The sequence below is a fragment of the Thunnus maccoyii genome, chromosome 1 (assembly GCF_910596095.1).
Source record: "Thunnus maccoyii chromosome 1, fThuMac1.1, whole genome shotgun sequence".
Lineage (NCBI taxonomy): Eukaryota > Metazoa > Chordata > Actinopteri > Scombriformes > Scombridae > Thunnus > Thunnus maccoyii.
The window spans coordinates 37790349-37803295 of NC_056533.1; the positions used below are offsets into that span (position 1 = coordinate 37790349).

The 12947-nt window shown below is 38.1% G+C and overlaps 1 protein-coding gene across 1 annotated transcript; it reads right to left on the reverse strand.

The window, feature by feature from the left end:
• Positions 1 to 313: 313 nt before the first annotated feature.
• LOC121903771 (interferon-induced very large GTPase 1-like) lies at positions 314 to 12198 on the reverse strand. Its single transcript, XM_042421157.1, has 10 exons — positions 11307 to 12198; positions 11110 to 11206; positions 10894 to 10991; positions 9103 to 9186; positions 8925 to 8992; positions 8729 to 8815; positions 8219 to 8273; positions 7823 to 8023; positions 7680 to 7728; positions 314 to 5020 (listed from the first exon to the last, which is right to left on the reverse strand). Exons 1-10 carry the CDS (start codon positions 11424 to 11426, stop codon positions 336 to 338), a joined length of 5544 nt encoding a protein of 1847 aa, XP_042277091.1. The 5' UTR covers positions 11427 to 12198; the 3' UTR covers positions 314 to 335.
• Positions 12199 to 12947: the final 749 nt, after the last annotated feature.

The window sequence follows — 12947 nt, forward strand, 5'->3', positions numbered from 1 at the left end:
TTTCCAGCTCTTCAACTTCTCAACAACTTGTTCAACTCATCATTTGTCATTCATCATGTTCACCAGACTAAAAGATGCCACAGTATTCACTGCCAGCAGCTGCTTTAGTCTTTTTGAACCACAAAGTCAGTTACATAAAAAACAAAACAATATACATTAAAAAAATATTGATGTATTTTGAATTTAACTGATTGAATTTGACTGATCTGATCTGCTGAAAGTCGTAAGGTTTGTAGTCCTCATGTCCTCATGTTCCTCTCCGAAGAGTTTATTTTTGTTAGAAAAAAACTTGCATGTCTAAAATTTGGTTTTGTTTAAAGACATTTGTACGTTGTTCACTTTATGTTGAAGGCATCTTTTAACCCCTTCAGTGCTTGTTCCTTTGTGATTCTCCTCCAGGCCTCTGGAACATCAGCTGGCTTGGCCTTATATTCTTGAGCAAATCTGTCATTGTATTTTACCAGTACAAACTTCCAGTAGTCAGATGCCTCCATGCTGGGATCTGGAGGAATGCGCCAGTCTGGATAGTACTTGGTGTAGTCTTTGTATGGATGCCACTCTCCTTTAGTGTCTGCATTTTTAAATCTACCTTCACTTTGCACATCAGTTGTACACAGTGTTTCATTCAGCTTCTGAGTTCGTTCATTCCTGTACCTACCAAGACCTTGTGGTCGATGAACAGCTGCATGATGCTTCTCGTGTCCTTTGCCTCCTGCCTCACAGGGAACTTTACAAAATGGACATTGTTTTCCACAACCAAACATGCGCTTGAAAAGCTCATTCTGTGGTTTGATTGGAAGTTTGTTCAGAGTCTCAGTGATGTTTTCAGACTTTGAGAATTCCTCCTGAAGCTGTTCTTTCAAGTCTCCTATTGACATTTTGAGGCTGTTGATAAATGGATGACATGTGCTTTGAATTTGAAACAGGGCTCTTTTTTCATCCTCCACTGAAATTGAGATGTCTTTAATCAAATACTTCCGCATGTTGCTGATGAGCTCTGTGATGCTTTCATTGTTATCTGGCAGTTGAACACCATCTGGTCCTTTTGTGGCCTGTTCTAAGGCTTTTGTGATTTTGTGAACTATCACCTTCAGATTCTCTTGTTTGAGTTTGCACAAAGTTTTGTCCTCTAACATTTGTTGCTGGATTTGCTGAAATATCCAATCTTTAACATATATTTCATACTTACAAATGTACTTGACAAAACTGTCAAAGTCATCCTTTTGCAGCAACTCTTCCTGAATGTTGTACTGGAAAGGGGAGCGGGAACTGAACTCTGCTGAATGACAACCTGTCAAAATTTCATCCACAATGTTTATCCCCAGAGATCTGTTGATGTACTCTTCCACAGCAGGTTTGATACAAAACTGGACAAAATGCTTTGCTTTGCGCTGACAATCATCTCTCTCTTTGTATAAATCAAGAAAATCTGACAAGTAATGAGTCTTGTACTTCTGCAGCTGAATTTGAGGATCTTTATCTGACAAGAATTTTTGGTGCATTTTGAGGAATTCCCTTGAGGCAATGCCACAAATGTGAAGTTTCAGGTCAATCTCAAACTGTGTATTTGTTTTGTGATGCTTGTAACTTTGTTTAAGGGATTCATCAATTTTTTTAAGAAGCTCCCTTGTAAAAGAGTCGTGGTAATCTGTGTTTTCCTTTGTTTTATCAAGCACAAACTGTATGCAAGACTCAATGACACTGTCAGCGATGTTCTGCAAATCTCCCCAAAGCAGACATTCAACTTTCTTCATGAAGGGGTCTATATGTTCATATCTGGTTTTAAATGGAGTCTTCCCAATCTCCTTTAGGTCTTCAATGTTTTGGAATTTCTCATTTACATTCTGGTTAGCAAAATTTTTTCTCAACTGGTTGAGAATTTGTGCTGCGATATCTCGCTCTTTCAGGCCAGACACGTTTTTAGTGGCTTCAGTCCACATCTTTTCAAACTCATGTGTCAGCTGTTCATCAGACAGTTTATCAGAGTTTTTACAGTCACTCAGGAGCTTCTTGACCTTGTCTTCAATCCTGCCTCTGTATTCCTTTTGAATGTCTTGAGCCTTTTTTGAACTTATTTTTAGCTCAAGGACATAATCCAATCTGTTGTTCACGGAATAAACTATTTCCTTTGCGAGACTACTGATGCTGTTGAAAAAGTCAGTTTTGTATTTTTCTATCAGATTTACATTCTGGTCTTTCTTTTTGTAGTAGTTTGTAAGTTTCTCCTTCATTTTCCTTTCTTCGGATGCTATTTTTTCTGACACCTCTGATTTCTTCGGTTCAAACAATTCATTTAAATGTTGGAGTTCAGATTCATTGTCAGAATTTAAGATTTCCAACTCTGCTTCTGTTTGCCAGGAGAGAATTTTTTTTCTGAACTGCCATTCCCATTGACTGAATTCTTTGCAAAGTTTATCATAGGCATGAGCCACAAGAGTGTTTCTGAAACTAAAGATGAAGTTCTCATATTTCACTGCTTTCCAGAGACTTCTCATCCATTCTAGAAACTCTGGGATCTGTGAGACGTCATTGCTTTGGTCTGTTTTCACTGTTGCCAAAAGATTTTTCTTTAAATCTGCTACAGCTTCACTGTAACCTGTGTTCACTGGTGCCATCGGAGGGGTTCCATGCCAGAGTCCTGGGATGTTCCAGTTGTTTTTGTCTATGTCATAGTCCAGCACATCTGTGAAAGCTTTAATAGAAGGCTTCTTTTCCATTTCAGCAGCAATTTGTGTAATTTCATTGAGCTGCTCCAAGAGATTCTTTCTATCGGTTAGGTTCTTTGCATGAGCTGAAACTCCAGCAACATTTTGATGCACGAAATGACAAACTGGCCTTTTTCCAATATGTCTCATTCTCAAGAAGGCGTGAGCTGCAATTTGCAGGATGTCTTTCATTTCTGTTAAGTTCTCCATGGCGAGGTTGATGATGGTGACATCACTTAAACCAATCACAAAGGTTGCCAGCTGGTTGTCATGCACATAACTTTCTTCTAGTTCTGCCAAATCAGGAGATTTTAGACCCTCTGTGTCAATGAGAACTATATATTCATAATTCAACTCATGTTTCATGTCCTCTCCAACTTTGAGGAAAAGCATATAAGCTCCTCTTGTGCATCTGCCGCTGCTGACAGGAAACTGCACACCAAACATGGTGTTGAGGAGTGTTGACTTCCCTGTACTTTGAACACCCAGCACAGTCAGTACTAACAGTCTGCTCTTCCCTCCAACCTTCTTGTGAAGCTCCATCAGCACATCTGTCACCCATCTTTCTGGGATGTTGGAAGCATCTCCATCCAAGAGCTCTAAAGGATATCCATCCAACAGCATTTCAGCAGCCAAACCAGGGAGACGAGATATTTCATCAGCAGTGTTTCTTAAACCATCAATTGAGAACTCATAGATGAGTCCCATCTCTCTCATGTAATGCTCTACTCCTAAAGAACTCTCCATCAAAGCTTGATCTAACTTTGCAATGAGTTTGATGTCTTTCTTCTTGCATTGCTCTTTGAATTTTTTGCGCAGCTCAGACAGTTTCCTCCGTGAATGTGTGTTAAACTTGAGTTTCATCCACTTAAGGAAAAAATCTCTTTCTTCTTTGTCACTTGTGGATAAGGTTTTAATGAAACTCTTCATTCCTTTGGACAGTTTTTGTTTGCTTTGCTCCTCCATAATTTTTTGTTTTTCTTCCTGTAGCTGGCATTTATTCTGTTCAAGTCCTGAGTCACCATATTTCAATCTACACTCCTCCTTCTCTAGCTGCGATAATCTTTTCCACTTAACTCCCTGAAAAGGAAGCTGTTCTTTCTTGTAGTCTGGTATACTTCGCTCCTCAATGTCGATCATGATCTCCTCAACTGCTTTCTTTTGTTTGTCACTTGTGTTTTCATCCACAGACAGACCAAGTTCAACAGCTTTTCCAACCATATTGACAATGTTCAATGTGGGAGTTTCATCTGGCAGTGAGGTCTTGATGGACACACAAAGTTTCTTTAAGAACTCTGCAACATTTACCTTTGGGTCTTTGATTTTCACGCTGCTTTTTGGTAGCTCTAACTCTTTCAGTGTTGTCTGGACAGACATCATGTCCTCTCTAGAGTTGTCCTTTCGATTAACAACAAAAAAGAGTTTGGATTTCACATCTTGAAGAGAAGTCAGAATCTTGTGCTCATTTTCTTCAACTTTGTCCAGGAACACAAAGGTAGCAGTTGACACTTGATAAAGAAAATTGAATTGTGCGAGTGACTCAGAAATGTCTCCTCTCAAATTGGCAAAGGCAACTGGTCCTGGAAATATGTCAAGATTTTTTTTGCCACAGGGAAGGTACCAGCAAACCTCGACCAAACCATTTGCAATTTTTCTTTTAAGTTCTCCTCCTTCCATATCTCTGTGTATGAAGATGTTGTGATTCTGCTGGCCACGACTGAGAACGTTATTCAACATCTGTGACTTGGACAAACTACAGATTTTCAGCCTCACAAAAGTAAAGAATGGTATATTTGCTTGGACAATGTTGTCTTCAACAAACCCTCTTGATTCAGACAAATCCTCTGGACACCACTCTTTGACGATGTCTCTTAGAGCCCACAGCATCAGGGAACACTGACTGTTATCACCATGAGGCAACAGCAGTGGGACAGAAAACTGGCACATTGTCATCTTGAGGGCCATTTCCTGTTGCAAGAAGCTGTCAGCACAAAGAAAGAGTGCGACTATGAGGTCGAGAGGGTTAACCTTGTTGTCTGCAGAGTCATCTGCAGTGACCAGGTCAAAGTCAAAGAGATAATTGTTTTCCTCATCATCATCATCTTCATCATCATCATTGTTTGATAGTTGTGTATAGTTTCTGCATTCTGCTTTGATTTGAAAGAGTTTCCTGAGAAAGCACCATGGTATTTTCTCCAATGATTCAACAGTTTCATCATAAATGCTGTTTTTGTTGATTTCCAGAAGAGACTGAAGAGTGAGCTTGTTGGGATAAAATTTCCTCAGTCCAAGTTTGGAGAGAAAGTTGAAAAAGACTAGGAAAGAGAAAAAAATCACTTTAAAAATAAACAACATACAAATCAGCAACCTTTATAACTATATGTTTGACTCTGTGTGTGTGTGTGTGTGTGTGTGTGTGTGTGCGTGTGTGTGTGTCACTACCGCAATGTAAAAGATTTGACATTTTCCCAAAAAATATTTTCTGTTTTTAGCATTATAGGTCTCAAGGTATTCTGTTGGTGGTGTTAGTCTGTGATCTGTATTTTTTAATTAATTAATATTTTTAATTAAATTGTCAGGTCTTGTTGGTAGAACTGTAGCAAAATCAGGTCAAAAGATTGACAAAGTATTTTGGTGACTTTTTATAGTGACTAAAACTGACTGTTGACACGGGACCAAAATACAGAATGACTGTAAATATTCTCCCTGAGACTTTGTCAGTCTGAAATAATGTAAACAGTTTTCATTGGAATTACCTCTCAGTGGTCAACTTCCAACCCGATATAATTACACACTTGAAACCTTCTTTGTTCCCTCTGGACAACACATCCACTATGTTTTATTGTGTGTGTGTGTGTGTGTATGTGAGTGACTGATAGCACAGTGAGAGGACATGCACTCTAATGAGAGCACATTTTTTCCATACAACAGCAAATATTTCTGAATTTTACAGTTAACTATTCAGCTGTAGAAACCAACTTATTCAGACCTCTAGACATAACTTAGTGTCAGTTTCAGTTTGAGTTGGATTTTATATTTAATTACTTTGAATAAGAGGATACATGGCTACATATAATTATCTCTGTAATGGTTAAGTGTATACTACATGACAGAGAATTCAGTTCTCTCCAGGAGAGATCTAGCAGGGGAAATCAGGTTTCTCTTGCCTAGCTCTGATTATGGAAACCAGGTTTCCCAGATGATGTTTAAGCAGTCTGATTTCTGTGAGATTATAACCTGGTTACGTTAGTGTATGTCATATTACAAAATATTACAGTCTAAATAAGCAGTCTTCTTTTTTTATTTTATGTATTTGAAGAGTTTTGTCTGATGTCATGTATTCATGCACAGTTTATTGCAATACATAAACGTCTATTCAATTATTTTATGGATTTTACATAAAATTACCATATTGTGATATAATATTGTGATAAAATATTCAAATTAAAAGTATCAGTAAGTGTCAGGGAAAACTGAATGTAATCCTCTTGTCCTTAAAGGGTTAAACAATATCTCATCAATATTTTATCTAATTTTTGCCTCCATGCTAACACAATGGAGGAGAATGGAATTTAGTTTTTGGTGCTTACAGCATTGAAAAACTACTTTGAAATAATTCAAAAGTAACATTTCTTTCAAGAAACATTGTTATTCAAAAGAATGGAGACAGAATTCTCAGAGACAAATATCTCAAAACCTGAACAATAAAACTAAAGTTTTCTGCACTGCTTGATACCACTAGGGGTGAGAAAATATGATGCTTTGGTCCTTTCAATTACTCAATGTAAAATGTCTTTGAAAATGAAAAAAAGAATTACATAAAAGTCATGTTTTGGGCAGATTTTATCAGCATACAAGGCAAATGTTTTGCTGAATGAAACTTCTATTGTGTGTGTGTGAGAGAGAGAGAGAGAGAGAGAGACTGTGTGCCTGTTTTTCAAGTGCATATGTGACGCATTTGGCACCAAACGTGCTGCATTTATCAAACAGTCATACCAAGCTGAAACTGCTGTTTGCAATTCATTTGTGTGAGTGTTTGCAGTGTGTGCATCTCTCCTTATTGTATATGCATTTCAGGGAAGATTGTGTAAATAATAGGAGACATTTTTGCAGAGGTTGATTATGTATTCTGCTGGATTTAAGGTCATGTAATATGCGACTGTCAGTTATGTGGGGAAAATTCTGGCCTCTGAAGGCCAGTGCAAACACAACACAAATATTTAATTAAACATAGACTTGTATATCTAAAAAGCAACTATTACAAACAAAAATTAAGCAGTTAGGCTTTTATTAATGAACATAATATAATTAATAGTTTTTTGTTCATTAAACTTGGATTTGAAATTGATCATCAAGAAACTGTAAAATCACTAAATGCTGCAGCTTTCCTTTTGTGGAGACATTTAGGCTCAAGTGTGTGTTTGTCTGAATTTATCTCAGTATTAACATCTATATCAACACCATCTTCACCTCCACCTGCTTCACTCTGAACTGATGCTGCTCCGTCTTTCTCTCTCTCTCCACCTGTTGAGGTGACTTTGAGGTGTTTATTTTTTGCGACTTTGATTTGTCTCATCACTTCATTTCCTTTTTGTTTCCCATTAACATGTTTATTTCATCCCCATGTATTAATAATTAGATTATGCTAAAGATTATAATATCAAAATTAAGAGTTAATAATTGATAAAGGAAATTGCAAGTAAACTTAAAATAATTTGTTTCTTTTATTACACAAGTTGAACGTTTCTCTACACAATACACAAACAGTACTTCCAGTACTTTTCGTGGGTGTTTTAGGTCTAGACAACATTTCGGCCAATGCGTTCCACCTCTTTTGATCCCCACAGACTGTTTGTGGAAAACCAGAAACATAAACGGAAACCAGAACGTTTCAGATATCAAATCTTGTCCCTTTCCTTCAGATTCTGCATTTGTATGCCGATATCTGTTTATAGAGATTAAGAGTTTGCTTACCTGGTTGCTGCTTGTGAAGAAAGGCATGGCCAAATTCCTGAGCAATGATCTGGAATGAGTAGAGAATAAATGCTCTATAACGGAATACAGTCTGTTTTATGTAAATTCAGGTTGTATCAAAGACAACTAACTGTGCTCTCCACCTGTGGTGTGAGGAACTTCTGTATCCTACAGGAGAGGAAAGGTTCTTCCAGTATGCTGCTGACTGAGGGCCTCTCTGTAGGGTCGTGTTTCAACAGCTGTGCCAGGAGAGAACGCAGTTCTTGGGAGTAGTGATCAGACACAGGAGGGTAGAAGCCACGGACTATCTTCACCTCCAAGTGCATGCTATTGTCAGCATTAAACTGAGAGGAAACACATTTAGTACACAGTTATAACCACTGCAGAAAAAATGAAGAAAGGAAAGATGACCCATTCTTGTTTGTCAACTATTAGACATACAGAGAACAAATCTAAATCAGTATGTGAGCATTATAATGCTGTTTAAGATACATTAAATTTACATGAATTAGTAAACAGCTCACACACAGAATACTTACTGCAGGCTTAAGAGTGCACATTTCATACAGGACACAGCCGAGGGCCCAAATATCACTGCAGAGGAGAGAAAGTCAGAGGAGAGAACAAACAAATAGACAAACTGGGATCAGTTCTGAGGGTAGATTTACATTTATTCAATAACAGTGGCTTCCAAACATATCAGACTTTATCAGTTTTTCAGCAATAAAGTCCTAGACTTATTTTAATTTTTGTCCCTGAATGTCTGCTTAATTTACTTCAGTTAACTAAATCAGGATCAGGTTACATTCATACTTAAAATAGTTTAAGAGGAAATCAATACTACAGTAGCTTCCTGTTGTAGATATAAACAAACAGGTTCGCTCAATAAAGAGGAGACATGATACCTTCACATCTCCCAGAAACCTCTATCTAATCCTGCATGACTCACAGTCAGTTCAGTGGGGAGAGAACTTGTCTGCTGGATTACTATTAAATGTTAATTTACACCACAAAAGAGACAAACACAACGTAGAGCATCAAGTTAGTACCTTTTGTTGTTGTATGGTTCGTCTTCATAGATCTCTGGTGAAAGGTAAAGTGGTGTTCCTGCAAATGTTTTTGCCAGTTCTTCAGTGCTGGAAATAAGAATAGAATAGAACGTAGACTGTATTATGCTTTACTATTTCCATTTTAATCTTGGCTTTATAGAGATCTACAGATTAATTTAGGTGACATTTTAAATACCTGTTCAGCACTCTTGAAACTCCAAAGTCCCCGAGCTGTACAGTCCCATCTTTTGTCAAAAATATGTTCTATGCAGACATCATGAAAAGACATGTAATGTCATTATCATGAGTTTATACAATACAAATAAAAAATGCATCATCACTGAGGCAAGATCATGTGGTGCATGAAGCAATACCTCTGGTTTAATGTCCCTGTGGAGGATTTTTCCATCGTGGACGTGCTTTAGTGCCAGACAAATCTGCACAAACCAGTCCAGGATCTAAGAAAGGGAGAGGAACGTAAAGCCACACTTAAGAGTATCAACTTGCACTATATACATCATTTGTAATTCTAATGACAGAAAAAGCCAAAGAAATAATATAGAAATATATAAAGGAGTCTAAATACATGTTAAAGACTTGGGGCCCTATCTTACGCCCGGCGCAAAGAGGTGCCAAGTGCAACGCAAGTGTCTTTGTTAGTTTAAGACCGACGCAGATGTAATTCACCTGTCCAGTGCCCACGTTATTTAAACAGCAAATGCACTTGCGCCAATCAAAGTGCCCATGGGCATGTTGGTCTTTAAATGAGGTGTGGTCAGGCGCATTGTTGACGCATTGCTATCTCTAGGCAGCAGAGAACGATTGCACTATTGAGCAACAAAAACCTGATCTGAAGGCAATGACGTAATGTTTCACTGTTATTTTATGGGCGCATTATCAAGACAGTAATGTGCGTGGGTGCACAACACGCGTGCACTCTGCTTGTTACACACACAGGACATGCAGCAGTGCAAGAACATGCAAAAGATTACAAATAAAACGATTACAGTGTGAAAGAATATTGTGTACATCAACATATTTTTAATTTTAATATTTGATATTTAATTTTATATATTTTTAAATACATGTCTTAATGCTTAGTCATAATATTTATCAGAATTAACTAATTGCAATTGAAAACAGATAAAACTGTCTAATTATTTGACCAAATCGTGGCAATACACAGAGGTATTTAAACAGATGGACAACAACGGATCAGACACAGATCTGCTTTCCTGCTGCATCAGTACATGATGACACGAGGAAATAAATGAGGTGAAAACAATGACTAAACTAAAGGAGATAAATCTGGACAGCTTCTAGCTGCTGTCAGCAGCAGGATCAGCACCTTGGAGACCTGATCAAGTCCTGATAACTGTGTTAACGATTCTTTACATGATTAAAATTAATGATGTAATTTCTGAACTATATTTAACAAATATTCTTTTTTGAGAGTACAGTGATCAGGTTTCCATACTTTCAATAATTAAAACCCTAATGATTTTATCTGTTACTCCATTACTGAACAAAATGATTTTAAAGAAACCAAAGCTGTAATAAAAAAAACTAAACCTTTTCAAAAACTGAATGAAAAATACATTTGCAAGAAATTAATGAACAAGGTCTTAAACTGGTGGTCTTCGGCTGGCCCAGGGAGGGTCCAGGAGCAGCAGGGGCCAGTGTGCTCCTTATGGATCATGCGCTTTCACTTTTCACACGAGCAGATCCATTTCCTCTGCAGAGAAGCGTTCCTTATTTCTACTTGGCAAATGCACCATCACAATATTACTGCCAAGGTGCAAATGCACCTGACTTTTAAAGGGAATGGGAGATGACACTCTGATTGGTTTATTGCATGTTACGCCGAAAACACACCCATGATTAATAAGGAGACTATGGACAACCCCTTTGAACCATGCACCTGGCATATTGACCATTTTTCCGCCGTTAAAATAGCAAAAGTGGATGTGGACACACCCTAAATGCCCTTGCGCCATGTTATTCAGACTGTGCGCTTTAGATCATTAAAATAGGGCCCATATACAGTGAAGTGGAATAGCGAATGTTATATGATGAATTCTATCCACATGTTGTACAGTTTCACCCTAAAGATTATCAGGTTTATCCTCAACAGTCATGATTGTCTTGAAGAGTTAGTAGCTTACTTGTTCTTCTGAGAAAAGTTCTCCTTTCTGAGATTTGATCTTCTCTAAGAGGTCTCGGTCCTCACAGTAGTCCATCACAATACACAGACAGCCCTCCTCTAAAAAGATTTTTATACAGCATAAGGAACATGCATGAAAACACGTGTATGCATCAGGATATCATTGCAGTAGATGATCTCTGTGATTCTTTGAACTTACAGCTAAGATCATTTATACCTTCAAAAGACTCTTTATACTTGACAATGTTGGGATGACTCATCTTGGCGAGGACTTCAACTTCTTTTCGAGATTTCTGCCTCTTTTCACTTGACATCTGTCAAAGTGAGAGGGACAGATAATGTGAAAGAGCAAGGTCGTAAAGGGGAGCTCAAATGAACACTGATACTGTGGAATATTATACAAAGGGTTCTTACTCGAGATATGCCATATATCTTCTTGATGACATATTGGTGTCCATCCTCTTTGGATTTGACAAGGATGGCCGTTCCAAATCCACCTTTCCCAATTTCCTTCACCTTTTCGTACCTCTCCATGTTAGTGGAATGACTGCCACCTCATGCTGGCTCTGCAGAGAGATGAAGGAGCATATTGTAAAGCTATGCTCGAGCTGATCAGGCTTTGATAACAAGAACTTAAGAGACTGTAAAATGTAATTTAATACACTGCTGTTAATTTCAATTGTTAGGACTGTGTGTCATCCTGTAGGCTATCTATCTGTGGGTTAGGAAGAGTCACCAATGTCACAAAGATGGTTCACTTTTAACTGGTGTAGATAACCCCAGTATCCTGGGCTACACTGCCAACCAGCTCCGGAGTGGGTTCAGTTTGGAGAAAGAGACTGTGGCGAACTGGGTCATGTTAGCACAAGAACCATCAAACTTCTTTCACAGCTAACTTTATTTGGCGCAACAGCACTGTTTTAGCAAAACAGTTTTTACAATACTTTCTGTCTAAGAGGGGTGAATGCCATTATTGGTGCACGGAACAAAACTCATGGATTGACATCTCTGCTGACACTTACATAAACTGAGGAACATGTACGGATGGATTTAAGAAGTTGACATTTTAAGTAAAGGAGAAATAGAAGGAAAATCCTGCTATTATAGTTTGTTTACATAGCCCGTTTATGTACCCGGAGGAAGCTTCGTGAAGCTGACCAATCAGAACAGAGTGGGCTTGTCGGGAAGGGGGCCTTAAAGAGATAGGACCTGTGTCGGACAGAGGCTGAACAGAGGGGCTGCATAAAGGACCAGTATAAGATAAATAAGGAGTTTTTAATTGTAAATCATAAAAAATATTCTAGTAGAGCCCCAGAATATTGATATAGATCTTTAAATGTGCAGAATATGTCCTCTTTAACAATTTTTTTTTTCCTTTATTGAGAGGTGCAGTATGGGTGTGACAGGAAATTAGGGGGAGGAGAGGGGGAACGACATGTAACAAAGGTTGCTGACTGGAATCCAAGTGGAGAGACTATCTGGATGCGCTGCACAACAGTAATTTGGTTGTACAATCATTTGCTTGTACAATGATTTTCTCATCCTTTCATTGCTCTGGCTGTACGACTATAAGACTGTTTTGCTTCTCATCCAGACATTCCACCTTATTTTACCTTCTTACAACCAATAGAGGAGTTATTTTCAACATGAAGCTGTTATGTTTATGACCAGCATCCATGTTGGCAAACTACCCTCCATCAGGCCTTGGACGAAGCATGTTATGACAACTTTGTATTTGCTGTTGTGTGTCTAACTGGAAACAGCTTGAAATTGAGTCAATGCAGAAGTCCCTTAAAGTGCAATACAAATGCAAAAAATCCTCCAATAGACTCCCATTTAAAAGGCATCAACTTCTTTCATGAAATACTTAGTCAATACATGTTTTTTCAATGAGTCATTATGGTCTCAATATCTAAATCTGGACCCTCTAATACAGTGTGCTTGTGGAAATTATTGCTCTGTTAGTAAGATATAAAGAAGATTAGTAGCTTTGATATCTCCCATGAGGGGGTTGATTGACAGCTGTGATTGACAGTTCGCTCCCCGGCTCCGAGA

Bases quoted from the DNA above. Each gene is read 5' to 3' on its own strand.
- LOC121903771 (XM_042421157.1), bottom strand. From the start codon at position 11,426: ATGGAGAGGTACGAAAAGGTGAAGGAAATTGGGAAAGGTGGATTTGGA. The intron at 8,024-8,218 runs GTAAGTATTCTG...GTTTCCTCTCAG, and splicing joins TGTGCACTCTTAAGCCTGCA to TTTAATGCTGACAATAGCAT. The intron at 7,729-7,822 runs GTGGAGAGCACA...TACTCATTCCAG, and splicing joins AGAAGTTCCTCACACCACAG to ATCATTGCTCAGGAATTTGG.